We start from the raw sequence: 19518 nt of genomic DNA, 5'->3' as shown, positions 1-19518 counted from the left end.
AATAAGGTACCATATTTGCTCGTATTTTATTTTTATTGTGCAATTTCTTTATTTAATAAGGATGTTTTAGCTTCACAATATTCGATGAAAAGGACAACTAAAATACACATCCATATTCCAGCTCTTGGGTGGGGCTTAACTGGCTGTTAACCGCATTTTTATCTAGTGCATATTTTAGATATGAGTGTGGTGATTCCCCTTCTGGTGATTTTACATGGGAACTGAGGCTGAACACTTCAGAGTATTCAGGAACAAAGAGTCAGCTTCCTTTAGCATATGTGGCTTGATTCTGCGCTACTAGAGTCAATGGGAGTTTTGCCATTGATTTTATTGAGAACAGGATCACAGTGCCTAGGATGAAAATTAGATGGCAAAACTTTAACAAACCATGTTTGTCCTGCTGTTGCTATTTCCAGTAATATAAAAACTTGCCTCTTTTATTTTTACCACGACTAATTCTAAAGCTGCACATCAAGAGGCATGCTGTGGACACTCCTACACTTAACTGAGAAAGTAAATTTAATGCCCAAAAGATATAATTGTTAATGTGGATGGGTGGTAGATATTACCAGTCAGTTGTTCTTTGGCACTGGAGTCTTGAAGAAGCAATCAACAAAACAAATAAAAGCTCAGTAAGCTCTCGTACTCTTTCTGTATCCTGTAAACTGAAAAACCGACAGAAGGAAATCTGTCATCACAAACGAGAGTTTCCCTGATCTTGTCTGCAATAATTGTTGGCCAGATAATCAACTGTGTGGGTTATTCCTATGTCGGAAGCTGGAAACTCCAAGTTTGGACTGTTGAAATGTCCTCCTAATTTCTTGCAGTTGGCAAAGCTTGCCAGCTCACTGAATGGATAAGAGTGAGTTAAACAAATTGGCCGTGCCCTCTAGGGGATAAGCCATCTACGTGAGGGGAGCCCTCTGCCTCCACATTACCTCTCAGCTTGTCCACTTGCCACATACTCGGAAGTCCCCTCTCAGGGTGGAATTCATACCAGTGATGGGAACCCTAACAGGTTAATACTAATAGTTAGCATTAGCTTGCTTGGCAAAGCCCATAGGGCTGGTTGGAGAACAGTCTTTTTGTTTTGTGTTTGGACTGAGTCCAGCACAATAAGGTCCTCGTCCGTCACTGGGGCTCCTGCGCACTACCCCAGTACAAATAATTATATTGTGGTCAGTCAGTCCCTCCTCTCCCTATGCACAGACCTTCATAGAGTTTAACTCTGTTTTCCTAAAAATAATGGCACGTCAGCTATATGCATGTGTGATGGTGTTCATGCTCCATATGTTGGTGAAAGTATTTAAATGTTACCCTGAACTGCTGTCTAGAATCCCTTTATTTGTAAGATGAGACTTAAAAGTATGATGATCTCCAAATGTAAGGAATGCAGAGCCAATGGGAGTTTGTGAGAGCAGAATGTTCAGCTTCTGCTTTGGGCAACTATGTTCTGCCTACCTCAGTTCCCACAGCAGTTTCATTTCTAATTACAGTAGAATCTCCATTTTCTGAATGTCAGTCTTACAAATGACCAGTTATATGAACCGTTTTTCCTGACCGGGGGAAGGGGGAAATCATACAACAAAAGTGCTGTTGAGGAAGGAAAAAGTCAACATCTCTTCACATCCAATGACTTCAGTGCATTGGAAATTGCTTTGCAGTGGTTTGAAGGACAGGAAGATAGCAGTGCAGTACATCCTACTGAAGTTTATGCACCAGATCTACTATAATTTTGAGATAAGAACAACAGAATTTACAGTGATGAGAAGGTATCGATACACCAGAAGGATTCATCTGGTCCTCCACATGGTTCTTCTTTATATGATGAAGCTTTCTCATCCACGTAGTTCTTCACCCAAATCCAGCATTGCTACATCTCACAGCTTGGATGGATTCTGTATGTCTACATTAGACACAGAATGTTCTTCAGAAGAACAGAATATCTTACTTTAGAGCAGGAAATTTTCTAAAGGAATTATGCATTCTGCAAAATAAAAGTATTTCTTATTATGGACAGTATCAAAGGGTCACATTTCTTCTTAGTGGTTTATTTCAATAATCTTGGATTATTTATTATATTTAAAGTACTCGAGTCTATCTGTTGCTTTAACTAAGGTATATTTGGCAGTGATATCAGCATTTCATCTGCCTGTAAAAGGAGGTTCTGTTTTCTCTCATCAGTCAGTGAGCAGACTTCTGGGAGGCTTGATTTGAGTTTTTCCTCGTGTAAGAAAGAATACTCAAACATGGGATTTAAATCTAGTGCTTTCTCCTCTAATGGAACCCCCCTTTGAAACCTTACCAAGCTGTCCAATTCACCTTTTATCATTGATAAATGAGTCAGACCAAAGGTCCATCTAGCCCAGTATCCTGTCTTCTGATAGTGAGCAGTGCCAGATGCTTCAGAGGGAATAAACAGAACAGGACAATTTATCAAGTGATACATCACCTGTTGTCCGGTCCCAGCTTCTGGCAATCAGAGGATTAGGGATACTGAAAGAATGGGTGCATCCGTGATCATCTTGGCTAATTGCCATTGGTGGGCCTATCCTCCATGAACTTATCTAATACTTTTTGAACCCAGTTATACCTTTGGCCTTCATAATATCCCTTGGCAATGAGTTCCACAGGTTGACTCTGTGGTGCGTGAAGAAGTACTCCCTTATGTTTGTTTAAAACCTGTTGCCTATTAATTTCATTGGGTGATTCCTGGTTCTTGTATTATGCGAAGGGGTAAATAATAATTCCCTATTCACTTTCTCCACACCATTTATGATTGTATAGACCTCTATCTTATCCCCCCCCCCTTTGTTGTCTCTTTTCTAAAATGAACAATCTGTCTTTTTAATCTCTGCTCATATGGAAGCTGTTCCATACCCCTAATCATTTTTCTTGCCCTTTTCTATACCTCTTTCAGTTCCCATACATCTTTTCTGAGAGGGGATGACTGGAACTGCATGCAGTATTCAAGGTGTGGGACTACCATGGATTTATATAGTGGCATTAAGATATTTTCTGTTTTATAACCTAGCCCGTTCCTAACATTCTGTTGACATTTTTGACTACTGGTGCACATTGAGCAGATGTTTTCAGAGAACTATCCACGATGACATCAAGATCTCTTTCTTGAGTGGTAACAGCTAATTTAGATTCCATCATTTTTTATGTTCACTTAGGATTGTGTTTTCCAGTGTGCTTTTTTTCACTTTGCACTTATCATCATTGAATTTCATTTACTATTTTGTTGCCCAGACACCCAGTTTTTTTGAGATCCCATTGTAACACTTCACAGTCAGCTTTGGACTTAACTATCGTGAGTAATTTTGTATCATCTGCAAACTTTGTCACCTCATTGTTGACCCCCCACTTTTCCCCATCATTTATGAATATGTTGAACAGCATAGGTCCCAGTACAGATCGCTGGGGGATCCCACTATTTACCTCTTTCCATTGGTAAAACTGACCATTTATTTCTATCCTTTATTTCCTGTCTTTTAACCAGTTACAGATCCATGAGAAGACTTTCCCTCTTATCCCATGAGTGCTTACTTTGCTTAAGAGCTTTTGGTGAGGGACCTTATCAAAGGCTTTCTGAAAGGCCAAGTACCCTATATCGACTGGATCACCCTTGTCTACATTTTTGTTGACACCCTCAAGAATTCCAGCGGATTGGTGAGGTGTGATTTCCCTGTCTCAAAGCCGTGTTGATTCTTCCCCAACATATTCATCTATGTGTCTGATAGTTCTATTCCATACTATTTTTTCAACCAATTTGCCTGGTACTGAAGTTAGGCTCACTGTCCTGTAATTGCCAGGATCACCTCTGGAGCCTTTTTTAAAAGTGTTACATAAACCTTCCTTCATGTGTCATACACAAAGAAGAAAGAGTGGTTACTGTCTTAGAGTAACTGTGCACATGTGGATCGCACAACCTGCCCTCCTTCCCCACAACTCAGAGTCTTATATATTTTGGGGATATCATGCTTTTTTGCCTTCGGTAGGGGAGCACAAGAGAATGAAGAGTGCAAGCATGACCCCTACAGGACACTGTTAGTGAAACCATTCCAAGCTACTGTGCTGGGGTGCCCATACACCATGAGTAGGATACACATGTGCAGACATCTCGAAAAACTACACTTACCATAAGGTAAATAATGGCTCTGTCTACTGTATATGTTTCTATTTTACAGTTATTTTTGTGTGCCGCTCTTGCATACACATTTTATATATATATAATATGTATGCAAGAGCGGCACACCAAAATAACTGTAAAATAGAAACATATACATATACATATGAATGTGTGTGTATATATATATAATATAAATAAAATATTGGAGAGGGGTCTGCATCCAAGCTCTCCACAGCTAGCCTAATCCAAGTACTAAAACCAAACGTTCAGGACTTTCAGAAAGTTAAGGCCTGGTTTTTAAATGTCCAAGTTTAGAAATGTCTATCAGGGAGTCTGTTTCTGTCTGTTGCAGCAGTTCAGTCTAGAGCTGAGGTGTGGAGTTAATGCTCATTTCGTGTGTGTGTGTGAGAGAGAGAGAGAGATTATTTATTATTTGTATTATTGTGCTGCCTAATAACCTTAGTCATGGACCAGGAACCATTGTGCTAGGTGCTGTACACACAGAACAAAAAATACAGTCCCTACCCCCAAAGAGTGTACTGTGTGTGTGTGTGTAAATAGAATGTATGTGTTTAGATAAAGTATATGTATAAAAATGTGTGTGTATGAGTTGATAAGGCACTCCGAAATCATTTGGGATGAAACACACTATATATAAATATGCTGTTGATATCAACTATTTCCTAAAGGAAATAGTCTGAAAGCTTTAATAATATTCCCCATTCCTGCAGGCAGGTGTTGACAGTAGATAGTAAACCTTCCAATCTGTGGAGTTAAGTGAACACATTTTTCATTGTGATACTCAAGTCTCTCCCTAGATTCCTTTATTTTCCACTTGTATCATGTTTTGGAATACCTTCTGTCTTCAGGCCTCAGGTTGCTGCAGTATATAGCCATCTAGCTGTTGTCTGCTTTTCATCACTCCTGTTATTCGCAGAGTATTCTTTTTTTCTCATCATGTTGTATCCCATTCTGAACTGATCTTTCATTATTAGTGAAGTAGACCTGTTGATTTTTTTCTGTGCCAGCTTTCTTAATGATTGTTCCATGTCTCCACCCTTTCTAGTCCCACATAATTCAAACATATCTGCAAAGGGACTTTCAGGTGGAGAGGGGAGCACGCCTTGTAGCTACTCTCCCCTTCTCTTGAGCTCCACCTGACATTGTTCCCTTTACCAACAGAAACAATCCTGATAAGCGTGTGGTTATGACAAGGGAGCTATGACAGATTACTCCAGCTGATAAACAGTAGTAAATCACCAGAGTACCTGTAGCAGTACAAAAGTTCTTGAAATGATCCTTCCGTTCTCCTTTTTTCCTTTGGTAAATACTCATTTGGACAATTATAGGTCTTTTTAAGGACAGGTCTACTCTACAAACTTTTGCTGGTGTAGCATTACCAGTGAGATATATGAGGAGGTGTGATCCCTGACTGACAACGCTGTGCCAGCAAAAACCCCTAGTGTCGACTCAGAGTGGCAAAACTGTGCTTTTGCCAGCATAACTTATTTTTCTGGGAGGGCTGAAATAAGCTATGCCAGAAAAAATATAGTCAACCTGTGTAGTTTTGCCAGTACAAACTGTGTCCACAGTTGGAGCACTTTGCCAGTGTAGTATATACCAATATAGCTCTTCCGGCAAAGCTCTCCTTGTGTAGACCTGGCCTGAGTGATTAACAGGCATTCAGGATGAAGTCATGCTATTTGTTGTTTAAATTCAGTGGGATTTGGACACCTGATTCCATTAGGCACCTTTTGAAAATCCCAGCCTATGTGCTTAGATATTTAGCTTTGGAGAAAATTTCCCTGAAAATGGCCCATTTATATATTTATTAGGATTACCTTTATTTAAAAAATATATTACTGTCAAAGGGCTCTATTTATTACTGTACTATACTATATACTATAATTAATAATCCTTCTATAGTCTCCCTTAAAATAATTAGGGTTTTTACCTTCCATCTAAGCTATCATTTTTACGTGTCCTTGATAAAACCGTTTTTTGTTCTTAGACTGCCTTTACAAATATTTTTGCACATTTAAAATAGGTAACAGTGAATTTAGTTCATTTTCATTTAAACATTTAATATTTCATGGCTTAGGCTACAAGTGAAAATGAGTTTGATCATTGTCTAGTCCCTAGTGGATTTCTGCCTACAACACAAAAATCACTGCAACTTGGCCCTCTTGGTAGTCTTCAACTGGAATAAAAAATATGTTAAATTCAAGAATAAAATGCATGAGAACAGTCGTGTGGGGAAATTTGCACAAAACCTGCCCATGCTGTGCATGGATTGAGCTACAGGTAGTGCTTTTAATCTTTCACACGCAAGAAATTCAAGTGCAAATTGTTTGGTTTTGGTTTTTTGAACTGAAATGTTCTTTTAGGCCTTTCAAGCATGTTAAATCTTTGTAGATTTCTGAATGTTTGCTTAGTCTGCATACATGTATTATTTTGTTAATGTTGTTACTGTAAGATAATGGACATATTTCCTCTGCCTTTTTCTATATTAGGGACATCTTCAGCATCCTAAATAAGAATGTTCAGAATTCATTTTTTTATGAATTAACATAGCAAGGGCCCCATCTTGCTATCTTTCCATGCAATATTTTAGGAAAATACATAGGAACTTCTGTTTTGTTAGCAATGGTTTATTGCATTGTATGCTTATGTGTTAGATGTGCAAGGCCTTTCATTAAACAGCAGGATATTATTAGGCATAGCATGAAAAGCCTTTATAGTGTATCTGCCTTGTTTAAACTTGGCCCACAAGCATACTGCAGACTAAAAGGGTGAGCAATGAATTGAGAGTTGATGGCAGGCCCATAGAGGTCCTAAGGCTCAGGTGGTTGTCAGCCATAAGTTTAGCTTAGCTCTTTCAGTAATTTGTCACGCCTTGGTCTGCTCCTGCTGCGCCAGCACGTGCCAGCTTAGTGTCAGAGTGCCTGTTCGCCAGACGGCCACTCAGGCCTAACATCCTGCTGTTAACAGGACCAGCGGCTTGCTGTGGCAGTATGGAATACAGAGCCTTGGCAACAGCCAAGTGCTGTGCAGAATAAGCATGTTCATAATGAGATGTGAATGGCATCAGTCAGTCCCTTTAGAATAGGGTCTAGGCGTGTGCCTCCTCTCTTAGGAAGTTTGGCAGCCTATTCATTAACAAGAGTCATCAGGAGTTCAGCCTATAATAGTGAAGCAGCCCCAAATACACTCAGCCTAATACTTGTGCTATCAGGAATGTGTTCTGCTGGGCTTTAAAAGAAAATAAGTAAATAAAATTGTCAGCAGGTGCAATCTCTGAAATGCTAAGTATTCATTTTCTTTCTTCGGTTTCCCAAAGGAAGTTTATAGAAGGATTTATCATATGTGTATCTGTCTCCATTAGCATAAAAATCTTCCTAAAATGTCTTTTAACCCCAGTGACTACATTAACTTGCATATGATTAAGACATAAACACATTGATTATCCCCACTGAGATGGAGCACTAGAAATCTAATGCTGCATTATTTTACTCTGAATTGAAAAGAATGTTCAGTCATTTTTAAAGTATCATATTAATGTAGCGGAAACTACAAACTTGCACCTTGGAATAATTCTAATGAGTAATGTAGGCTTTTCAATTAAAAAAAATCCAATCACCTACATTATATTGAGTCACTGGTGTTATTTCATCTTCTCATAATTTTGGTAATTATGAATTGGCACTTTCTCCTACTTAATGCGATCTCGTAGAATTAGAATGCTTTTCCACATGACAAAAACGCAATGAAGATCTGAAAACTTTTTTTTTTTGTTTTTAATGAGGAAATGGGGAATGAGATGTCATACTGGCTTCTTCAAGTGTTAATTCATAAAGTCATATGTGAGGTTCTTCAGTCCATTGTAGATTTGTTTCAGACGTTATCCTGTTATTGGAAATGCATGATTCACCTTCTGAGAAAACAGAAGCTGCACACAAAAGGAAAAGATTTGCTTTCTCCACTGTGGAAAGCTGCCGCAAGCAGGGGTCCTATTAAGACAGCTGGAAAGTTGCTTCAGCTTGTTACGCTTGTAAGTTTTATTGGTGACTGGTTTTTGATTACACATTTGAATGCTGCATGTTCCAGGTTGCCGAATTTTAATTAAAAGGCAATAGTCTTGGTTTAGATTGCTTTGTTGTCTGTATTATGTAGACTGTACTGAATACAAGGTCTTATTTTATTAATATGTATAATTTATTAGTACATCCAATGATATCTTCTACAGTATAACTTTAATGTAAACTTTGTATGCTGAGGAATCTTATTCAATGCTGTATACTTCCTTATTTTAAGTAGCACAATGATCAGTTGCATCTATTCTTTTCCTTTGCCTATAACCTGTACTCCCAATTCAATTATTTTTGGTAGGATGAAAAGAATAATTGTAATGCAAATATTATCTATCAGGAGCATGCTAAACATGAAATACATTTCTGTTGACATTATGGTTTTTCACCTTAAAAATATAACATTTTTTTTCCCCAGGAATATACTTCTAGGGTCTTTGTTTTCATCCCCACTAACTTCAGAGATCTCTTGGATTCAGTCACTAAGCCATGCCTTTTTCAATAATATTTGTGTTGAAGGTAAAAAAAATTTATTGATATGATAAATAATTTCAAAAAGTACAGTGTTATTACAGTTCAGTGCTTATGTTTAGAAATCTTAAATATTTTAAAGAAATTTTGAAAGGCATATTTTTCACACCAATGATGTAGTTCTCTACATGTGTTTGTATGGATTGAACTGTTAGCATTCTAGGACATTGTGTAACAGCATTTAATTTTGCACGTGCATTTCCTTAACCTGAGTATTGCAGTTATGAGGAAAGAGCTCTGTATCTTGAAGCAATAATCCAGAATCACAAAGAAGTAATGACATTTGAGGATTTTGCAGCTCAGGTCTTTTCTCCCTCTCCTAGCTACTCTGTCAGTGGAACTGGTGAGTCTCTGTATGTTATTCTTCTGTTTAGCACTAAGAAGCACTTGAGCAGCAGATGTACACCTGTTTTTCGTAGATAAATGCTTGCAAATTTAAGAAGAGCATTCTCCCTCTGAATCAACTAATGAATATCAAAAGGAATGATGACATTCATTTTAATTTGTTTTGCATCAGAGCTATTCACTCAGTTCCTTTCTTCAGCTATCCTGTTAACCCCCGAATCTAGCAAGGTTAATGAACTTTCTCTCAGTAATGTGCTCTGGTTCATTCAGGAGTGTGGGTTTCTTGCTGAGCTGGGAATATGCTGTTCAAAAGCAATGCCTGAATTGGTGCTTACTTATCGAAAAATAGTTCCTCACAGTAGAAGCCTTTGCTACTAATGCTAAATGGGGATTATGCTGCTGAGATACCAGGGTCAGGGATTAATGCAAAAGAAATGTAAGGATAGTGTTCGGTTAGAATATTATAATAGTAATACAGTATGCTAACATTTTCCTTTTAATATTTGATATATGGATGGACAAATTTCAAACTTCCTACCAATGCCTGGATAGGAATCTCATTTTTAAACTCTATTTCAACAATTATTTCATTAATCTTGTTGAAAGATGGAAATCTATGTAAAGCTCAGTGAATATATTCTTAACATCATAACAAGATTTTAAGTTAACTTCTAAGGTCAGTAAGATACCAGTTGCTACTTTGTCATTTTAATAATTCTTGATAAATCGGTTTTAAAAGGAAACATTAATTCTGAAGAGTAGGTTTCTAGCACCCAAAGGATTAATTTTCCTCTCTTGCAGAAAAGTATACAGTCAGTGCCTGATGAATTCCTTAATCCCTTCTTTGCACCCATTGGGTGTACACTCTCTAATTATTTCAACCCTGTATAAATGTTTCAACACATCTGCTTTATTCCCTATATTCTGACATCTAAACTGAAAAATTGAAGGAAGAAATTACGTTTACTGAAATAAATCACTTACAAATAAAATCAGCCATGCATCATTGTTTAACATTACTGGCTCCAATCCTTGAGCTTTCAGAGCTTTGTTAGGAGATAAGAGGTATATGCATGTACTTGTATTGGTCGCCAGTAGCAGCAGGCAGAAGGCTTTGGAGATAAGCAAGCTGGCAGAAGTAAAGGGGAACCAGTGCTATTTACATAATCGCGCCTCTGCTTCCTGGAGAGGCGTCAAGAAACACAGGGATGGCCTCTATTGATCTTTGTTGAACTGGAATACTAAACAACATTAGAAAAGCTTATAACTTAAAGCTTTGATTAATGTTTTCTACATTAAAAAAGTAGAACAGCTGTGAATTAAATTCTTTTATATACCCTGCCAAAACTCTGAGACAAAAAAATTATCAATTTCATTAGAAGTGTAGATTTCATACCCAGTTTTGTTAGAAACTTTGAGTCATGTATCTGTTTAGGTATCAGCAAATAAAAATACAGGCATCTTGGCAGAATTTTAAAATACATTAAGCATATTTTATTGTCTTCATCAGTCTTCCATACTTCTGTTCCACCACATTTGCATATGTTATTTGGTCATCTTATTCTGATCAAATTAAGCATAATTAGAAAAGACATTATTTTCTAAATTCTATAATATCTGTTATGCAAAAAAATACTTAGTTAAGATCTATTTAAAGTGTTCAGAAGAACTGTTAAATAAGCATTAAGTACTAGAATCATTTTTTATGTGATTTAATTTTTCTTGATCAGAACTTGTCACAAAATTCAGATCCTGATTTTCAGCCTTCCAAAGTTTGGGTATGTTTGGAAGCATATTTTTAGTTCAGCCTGTTATAATAGTAGGGCCAGTCATGAGTCAGATACCAAAACTCAAGTCTCCAAAGTTCAGGGGTGTTCAGATCTGGGATTTCAGTTTGCCCAGCTATAGTCAGAGGCACAAAATCCAGATCCAGGCTTGAATCTGGAAGCATCCCCTGCCAGTCTCCCTTATTCCCCTCCAAGGTTTCAAGTTGTTCTGACTGAGCAAATCTTTAGTCTACTCAGTGTTATAAGACAGCTAATACCTGATTTAAAAGATCTGTTGTAATTAGAGAATGTTGGAAGAACAACACAGCAAACTGTATACTTGAGAAATTCATTTCATTTATGGGCTTTAGAAAATTCTATATCGTAAGGTTTCAAGCTGTGTATTAGAAGAGAATAATTTATTTATTATTTTTAAAATAGAATTTTCTAGATTAGACAACTCCCTAAATCATGAAAATTACTTGTCATATTAGCCTTTACAAAGACATGTAAATCCGTGACTCAAGACAGGTTTCAGAGTAGCAGCCGTGTTAGTCTGTATTCGCAGAAAGAAAAGGAGGACTTGTGGCACCTTAGAGACTAACCAATTTATTTGAGCATAAGCTTTCGTGAGCTACAGCTCACTTCATCGGCATCCGATGTCTCTAAGGTGCCACAAGTACTCCTTTTCTTTTCATGACTCAAGAATTTCCCTATTCCAGGATTAAAAGAAAATCTATCCATACTTTTACCTGTTACTGCTTAGCTGCTAATTTGTTTAGTGTCAGGATTACTGAGTCCTATTATAATCAGATTTCAGGATTGTGAACTCTTAGGCTCTAAATCAATATTGAAACCAGATATAACTGATGTAATTCCACAATCGTTGTCAATGCTGAATAGTCCCAGGGCTTAAGCACTAATATAGGCCCTGATGCTTCAAAAAGAGCCAACAGAGCCCCATTGAAGTGAGTGGAGCTCAGGATGGGCACAGTAGACTGCCCACACACATCCACCTGTAAGATCAGGGACATCTGTATTCATATAATATTTCCATTATCATCACATTTTAGGTTAGTACTTTGCAGTAGATCTTCCATTTACTAACTCAATATATAAAACTATCAATCAGGACATTGTGTATTTGTATCTCTATGAGCACATGTGGAATACTGTGATCCTTCATGAGATGGTAATGCGATTCCTTTAAAATAAAAAGCAAGCTACTGTTAAATTCATTTTAATTAGGTCACATCCATTTATTTATTCACATCAATGTCCGGAAAAGGGGGGTGGGTTTATTTTGAAGTGAACTATTCCCAGAGCAAGTTTGAGTGCAAGCAAACACAAATTGTGATAATTTCAGCTAGTAAGTATTACCAGTGCTGTATTTGTAGATACACATTATATCATCCATCATGTCTCATGTAGTTCAGAATTTTACCTTATTTACATGTGTATGTAGCACAGGTTGGCTGTGCAATTTGTGTGGAAGTGGCATTCTTCCATTTAAGAAATTTGACACATGTTGGTAAGATCTCAGGTTACTCCAAGGGGAATGCTCATCCCAAAACAGAGAGATGAAACCTGCAAAGAAAAGTGGAACTGCCCAAGGCAGGCCCATCTATCTATGTTTTTATCCTCTTCCAAGTAGCAAGCCAACTGGAAAAATTGACCCTGAACAGCTTAAGCCTTCATGGTGAATTTAGGGCCCATTCCTCCACCCATACTATCCTCAACATCACCTCATCGTAATCCATGATCACTGTATATACAGATACACAACCCCAGGGATCAATTTTCCCTGTACACAATCCCAGTAGTACAGTTTTATTTTATCTAGGATTTTTTAAGCAGTTAATGCAACATAGGATTCAAAAAGCATCCTGTGATATACTATAAATTAGTGCAGTGAAAATATAGCCATTAACATATGCAATTTGTATATTATTATTAATTACCTTTTTTGTGCTTTTATGTTCTGTTACATAACCTCAGACTACTAGCAAATAACAAGATGCTGCAGAATGGATGTTGCCCCCAGACTCACATGTGACATGGATTATAAAGTGTGCACTGACTTAGGCTCCCATACTGCAAACGTTTATGCAGGTGCTTACCTTTATGCATGGGAGTAGTCCAGTTGTTTTTGTGTAACTCTTTATAGGACCAGGGCCTTTAACTCTTTATATTTAGTGTTAGATCTCCATGCATCTTAGACACTGAAAATACAGAATACTAGGCAGAATGAACACCCCATAACTCATTTATGGGAAGTGCAGATTTAGGATCAAAAGATCAGAATAAGATCCTTTGTTGCTAAACTGGTAGGTTACATGCCTTATTTTAATTAGGCTGTGTATAAGAGTCAACCCAAGAAGTCCTTAGTAGTCCTATAGTATTTAATTATTCTCATCCTGTCCCTCTGCAGATTTTCCTACTTTAAAGGGTGTTCTTAGCTACAATCCTTTCCTCTTCTTCGTCCTGCCTCCCCTGGTCAAAAAACCAAAAACAATTTTATTGGACAAAATACTAGTACTCCACACAAACTTCAGAAAGTGCAACTTGATGGTGCATCCTTTCAAAAAAGCAATCCTAAATGGTCAATACATATGTACTAACAGGTGCATAAAATATGTTTCCAAGTCTAATTGCCCTTATTGATGAAACAGAGTAGCAGTATAAGATTAGAAGCCCGACAGTGGTTTTAACTGCTAAGAGAGGTAAACACTTGAAAGTTCTAGAAAAGGGAATCAATATTCAGACTTTAAATAACAGTTCCTTCAGAAAGAGCTTTGTGCTGCACATTTGGATACTCCGTCATGGTCGCTTTCTGCTGACCATGAGAATCCAGAAATTGTGTCTGCAAGCATTCTTTTAATATTGTAGACTTGCAGTTGATTCTTCAAAGGGTTAATTGGAATGGGCACACTTGACTGCTGAGAGGACTGATCTAATCACTGCCATATCCAAGTGCATCTGTTCACCATGAGGTCATTCTTGTGCATGCTAATGATTTGGAAAATAAAGCATAATGCTTGACATTATCAGAAAGCATATAAATAGTGTAAATCTTTACTTTTTAGTAGCCGATGGCTATTGCAGAATGAAAAGAAAGCCAAATGAATCTCAGATTGCACTTTTTTTTTCTTTTAGGCAGCCTTTATTTATTGTCACTGGACTAACAGGAAAACTATATAGGAAAACTGTGGCACCCAATAATATATGTTGATAAAGGGATTCTTTAATGAGTATTGTAGCATTGCCCAGGAGCAACACTTCAGTTAAGTGTACTGTAGCTGTTTCCAGCATTCCCAGGTTTTTAAGGCTGTGGAAATCTTGCATGCTCATTTACATAAGATTGAAACTTAGCAGCCTCGTTGCTCAATTTTTTGTTTTGTTTGTTTTGCTTTTGTTTTAAAAAAATGATATAAAAGAATTAATCTTTCTTTTATTTCTAGAATGTATAATAAAAATGTTTTCTCTGCCCAAGACATATTTACTATTTTTTAAAATACCTTTTGCTGAGTGTTTAGCTGTCATTGATCCCTTTTGCTATTTAAAGGGAAAGAAACATTCAGTGCAGCCATGTTGTTTAAAAAGACACTTTTTCTAGTTTTGATTTTCTTTGTACTCCTCGCTGTTCATTGTGAACACGTTGGGTATGGCTACACTGCAGTTAAACACCCGCAGCTGGCCTGGGTCAGGTGATTCAGACTTGCGGTGCTCAGGCTGTGGGGCTGTAAAATTGCAGTGTAGACGTTTGGATTCAGGCTGGTTCCTGGGCTCTGGGACCCTGCCCCTCCCGGAGTGATGGTGGCTTCCTATTCTGCGGAGGAGATAGGTCCATTTCACAACACCATGTGGCAGTTTGACATTTTCTGATCAGGAAAGAGGCAAAACTAGAATTGCCTCTGAGGTGTTGCATGTCCAGCCTGGAGTGCTGTAGCTGAAGAATCGTATATAGCCCATGCCTGCATTGTGCTTGGATCGCTCCTGTTAAAAATTGTTTTTGAAATGGAAGAATTGATATCTCCAAATGTAGAGGAAACGTAATAGATTATGATTAGTACGGAGTCTGTTGCAAAGTCTGATTGAACTCAGTATGACTTTGCATTCTAAAAATTGTTAGGTGCCAGGAGATAGATCAGTGATAGGAGGGAGATTCACAAGACCCTCAGGATAGATTCTTGAAGCCTTGATAATAGATAAGAGAAAGTTACTGTCTAAGCCCAGACGGAGTTTTCCAAATTCACATAGATATTTAAAAGTTAATTGCTGAGTCCTGTAAGAAACCTTATGTCATGCTTAGCCTTAGGTAAGGCTAAGCATAACTTTTATAGATTACCAAAAAGGTGTGTCATCTTCTGGGATACTCTGCCCTGTATAGACCCTCCAGTTGCATCCTCAGTAAAGTCATCGTCTCTCACTATGTAAGGTACTGCATGCCTAAAGGACCCTTTTGACTCCAAATTTGGATTCAATAACTAGAAACCACAATTTAGTAACTGTCTCCATTGCTGCTAGTTCCATTGTGTCTCCATACCTCTCCCTTCAAGTGTGTAGTGTTGGGACCCTTATTTTGGCTCAATAAAAGCGACCTTCCTGTTAGCCATTTCCTTCCCATGGAGAGTGGGTGAGCTGGCAGCCCTCTTCTGCAATGCCAGTTCCTCTTTCAGGTATCCCATAAAGTAAACCTTCATCTGCTTCCCAGATGTATTCACAAGATTAATTCTGAGCTCCATGGGGATCTGGACATTGATTTTCTTACCATTTTGTCCTCAGATGACTCTGTGTAGGGAAACCGATGAAGTGAGCTGTAGCTCAGGAAAGCTTATGCTCAAATAAATTGGTTAGTCTCTAAGGTGCCATAAGTCCTCCTTTTCTTTCTGTGTAGGGAAAGGGTTTGGCATTCTGTAGGTGGTGGTGGGGCCTTGAAGTTTTACCTACAGGGAATTTAGGGTTTCTGCTGTTTCCTTGGCCTCCCTCCCTCCCTCCCACAAAAGAGGAAAATCATTCCCAGTCGGATTCAATCATTGCTACATAGGTTTGTGTATGTATTAAGGAAGCATACATAGCAGTCTCCCTATTCCATAGGCATTAGAGCTCCCTCCTCTGATAACATAGTCTCCTCCTAGGCCAAGAGAGAATCTGTGTCAGTACAGGAAACCTGTCAAATGGACTCTTGGCGTTCCATCCATGCCATTACCATCTGCATCAAAGCTCCCACTGATGCAGCTTTTGGGCCTGTGATCCTGAGTGTTGTAGTACAAGGAACCTATGGAAAATTCCCTAGATAAGTCCTCCCAGTCTGGGTTTGGGTTTTGCTAGGCCAGGCCCAGCAACCCAGTTGTCAGAGCCCCCTAAGCAGAGAGGGAGATTTTGGTCCTTCCATCTTGGGAAGCTATCAACAGGCCAGAGAGTGTGCTTTGGTAGCTGAGGATGAAGAGGTGCCAAAGTTTCTGTCAGCTGGTTGGTGGCGCTAACTGATTTAACAAAGGAGGAAAAGTTCTGTAGTTTTCAGATTGTTGGAGTCCCCCATAGAAACACATTTTACAGGGAGGAGCAAAATTTACCCTTTCATCTTGGGGAAATCTTAGATCTGACTGAAACATAAATCCATTTCACATTTTCCATAATTTTGTATGGCTCATTATAGTAAATTTAGAATCAATGTGTTCAGACAACATAGCACAGAAATTCTGGTCCATCTTCTGGATGCTAAGTAGTGAATTTGTGAGATCAGAGTCATTTCCTTGGCAACAAACTGATATCATAAGCAAAATTGTAACTTCACTGAAGAAGCTTGGCAGTAATGAAGAAATCTCATTCAAACACAAATGCCTGCCATGGTCACAAGGACAACACTGAAAATTACAGCCAAAGTCATTTCTCCTTTTCCAGTAATGAAATTTCTTCTTTCAGGCTGCTGTACCCTCCTTAATTCAGTGATCTGCTAATGGGTATGATGAGTCTCAGAATTCTGAGACTCCTCCACTAGCTATGTACAATGGAATATGAGAAGAAGACACTCTCACGCTAAACTCACTGTTCTCCTGATTTTTGTAGGTTGATCACACGCTTAACATTTTAAAAATTATTTAATATTGCATATGTTGGCAGATGATTTGCATATTTTTCAGGAAAAAGAAATACTGGAGTTAAGTAGTAAATGTGTAAGTTGTGTCAGGAATGTTCTATTAAATCAGTGACTAAAAAGCTGTAGTAAATACCAACAGCCAGATCCTGAGATAGTGTCAATCAGTGTAGGTTGGTGAACTCCACTGAAGGCATGCTGATTCACACCAACTGAGGATCTAGGCCCTGCTCTTTTCGGGATCTAGTCAGGCAAAATTGTGAGGCTTAAGAAGGTTGCATACAATAGCTATGCAGCAGGCTTGACCTGCCATGTGGAAAGGCCATCCTGCTCTACAAAGGGAAGAAAAAACAGTGCGTGGCTGGAAGTTGTTTAGGGGATCAGGGCGGGAGTTCTCTCTGCCCGTTGCATACCATTGCTCACAATTTGTATCTGTCCCCCTAGGGCTGCTTAGACTACAGAGCTACTCCCGGCCTCAAGTGTTGTAACCACTATGCGTGGAGTGGCTATGATCTGCAAAGAGCGATCAGTCTCTCTGCCTGGTCCCATTTCTTTAAATTGTTGGTTGGGTTGGGGAAGCTCTCCCCTCCATGATCTCTGGAAGAGACAATAGATTGGTGGGGGGAGCATCCTCCCTAGCAATCAATTTGTAGAGGAAGAAATATTAACTTGATGGGCCTCTCTCTTCTTTTGAGCTGACAGCTCCAGCTGCTTGACCTGTCAGCCAGCAAGAGCGCTCCAGGCAGTATAGCCCCTTTAAAATTTTTTCCCTGGCTGACAAATGTCAGCCAGCCAGCCAGCCATGAGCTAGCCCCCCGTGTGATGGTGTCATTCCCATTCACCAACTCCACCCCGAGAAGGAGGCAGGGTTGGCTGGCATTTTAAGGTGATCTCCAGCATTCTATGGCCTCATTCAAGAGGGACATACCTCCTTGAGATCGATTGTAGCTCCTCTGACCGTGGAGCTTAGGAGGCTTGTGGAGTTTTTGATGGCTGGGGAGAAATTGCAGAAGTGATGTCAGGCTAACCAGAGACCTCTCTGCTTTAATTATTTCTTTAGTGCAGAGCATTGCTTTTGATTTTAACTTCTCTACTATAACAAAGGGCCTGATACTGAGGGGTGTTGAGCACCCATTGCCATCAGTGGGAGTCATGGGTGATTAGCTTCTCTCAGGATAAGTTCACATCCCTGGAAATATTTCAAGGGGCTCTTAGTGTCAGGTGATTGTCTTTTTCTGAACCACAGATGGCCCAGAGGTTAGGGCACTAGTCTAGACCCCTGTTTAGTTTCCTGCTCCGCCACAGACTTCCTGTGTGACCTTGGCAAATCGCTTAGCCCCTCTGTCTCTCAGATCCCCTTCTGTACATTGAGGAGAATAACACAGCCCTACCTCACAGGGGCGCTGTGAGGGTAAATGCATTTAAAGACTGAAGCACTTTGATATCTACTGATGAAACGCTCTGTATAAAAGCTAGGTATTATTACCTTAACCCTTCTTGTACAGTAGTTTTACATCCTCCTCTGGACAATTATCAATGGCCTGATCCAAAGCCAACTGAAGTCACTGGAAAGAGTCCCATTGACTTCAGTCGGCTTTGCATCTGAACCTAAAAATAAAGGCTGAGTCCTATCGTATTTCAGTCTCCAGCAGAGTCAGGGCTGAGCTGGCCTTTGCATTGACATCCTCCATATGCTTTGTGTGTTCTGCTGGCCCAAAGAAATGTGCTGCATAACAGCTGTTATAGCTATGGCATGGGGAACGGTAGATCACATGCAGCATTTTCATGTACATTCTTTTCAGTTTAAATTCAACTATTTTAAAAAAAGAATCTTCAAATATAACTAAAAGTTAGATTATGTAGTGAATATGTGGTTTAATAAATTTTTTGAGCAAAAAGATACAAATGAGAGAGATCCAAATAAAGATTGAAATGAGTGGTTATGTATAAACAAAGATTATCAAATCCTTTAATAGATTACACCAGACACGACATTCTTAACACATTGTGCAAATGGAATTCTAGTGTTTTCCTTTCCCACACTCCTGGAGCTTGTTACTGTAGATCTTCATTTCTGATCATAATGTGTTTAAAACATGTTTATTTCTGAGTGAATGTAGCTACAATTGTCTGTTAAATTGATGGTTTCTTCAAAATATACTGAATTGAACACGTAGGCTAAAGGTTTCCAGTTACACTGTGATTATAACTGCAGTAACCAGTGTCCATGCAGGTTTAGAAATACAGGATATTGAAGTGCTAAGCAGAGTTACTAGGGAGTTTCTTTGTGGCTGTTTATTTGAAGAGTAGACATGACAGTAATATCCTGAAACCAAAGACTTTCATAGACCTGTCATGGCTTATAGGTTAATTACATGTTGTTTTGTGCACACCAGGGCCAGCACTAAGACTCTAGGAACTCATATCTAGGCTATAGCTAATTCATGCCAATTCTTTCTGTATAAGATCTTTAAGATACAGTCTTTCCTGTGTATTCACACAGCTAAAACTCTCATCTGCTACTTGTCTTCACTTTCAAGGCCCCTCACAGTCAAT

At 38.7% G+C, this 19518-nt stretch overlaps 1 protein-coding gene across 4 annotated transcripts in view; it reads left to right on the top strand.

Annotated features, from left to right (window-relative positions):
* The window catches only part of RALGAPA2 (Ral GTPase activating protein catalytic subunit alpha 2), a 297122-nt gene that overhangs the window by 262353 nt on the left and 15251 nt on the right, over nucleotides 1–19518 (top strand). For all 4 annotated transcript variants that reach the window (XM_074949738.1, XM_074949737.1, XM_074949736.1 and 1 more), the window contains one exon: nucleotides 8976–9097. In XM_074949738.1, the coding sequence (XP_074805839.1) occupies nucleotides 8976–9097 (122 nt within the window). The remainder of the gene's footprint in view (nucleotides 1–8975; nucleotides 9098–19518) is intronic.

Source organism: Natator depressus, chromosome 3 (assembly GCF_965152275.1).
Source record: "Natator depressus isolate rNatDep1 chromosome 3, rNatDep2.hap1, whole genome shotgun sequence".
Taxonomy (NCBI): Eukaryota; Metazoa; Chordata; order Testudines; family Cheloniidae; genus Natator; species Natator depressus.
The sequence above is the reverse complement of the archived record's forward strand: the minus strand, read 5'-3'. Positions and strand labels throughout refer to the sequence as shown.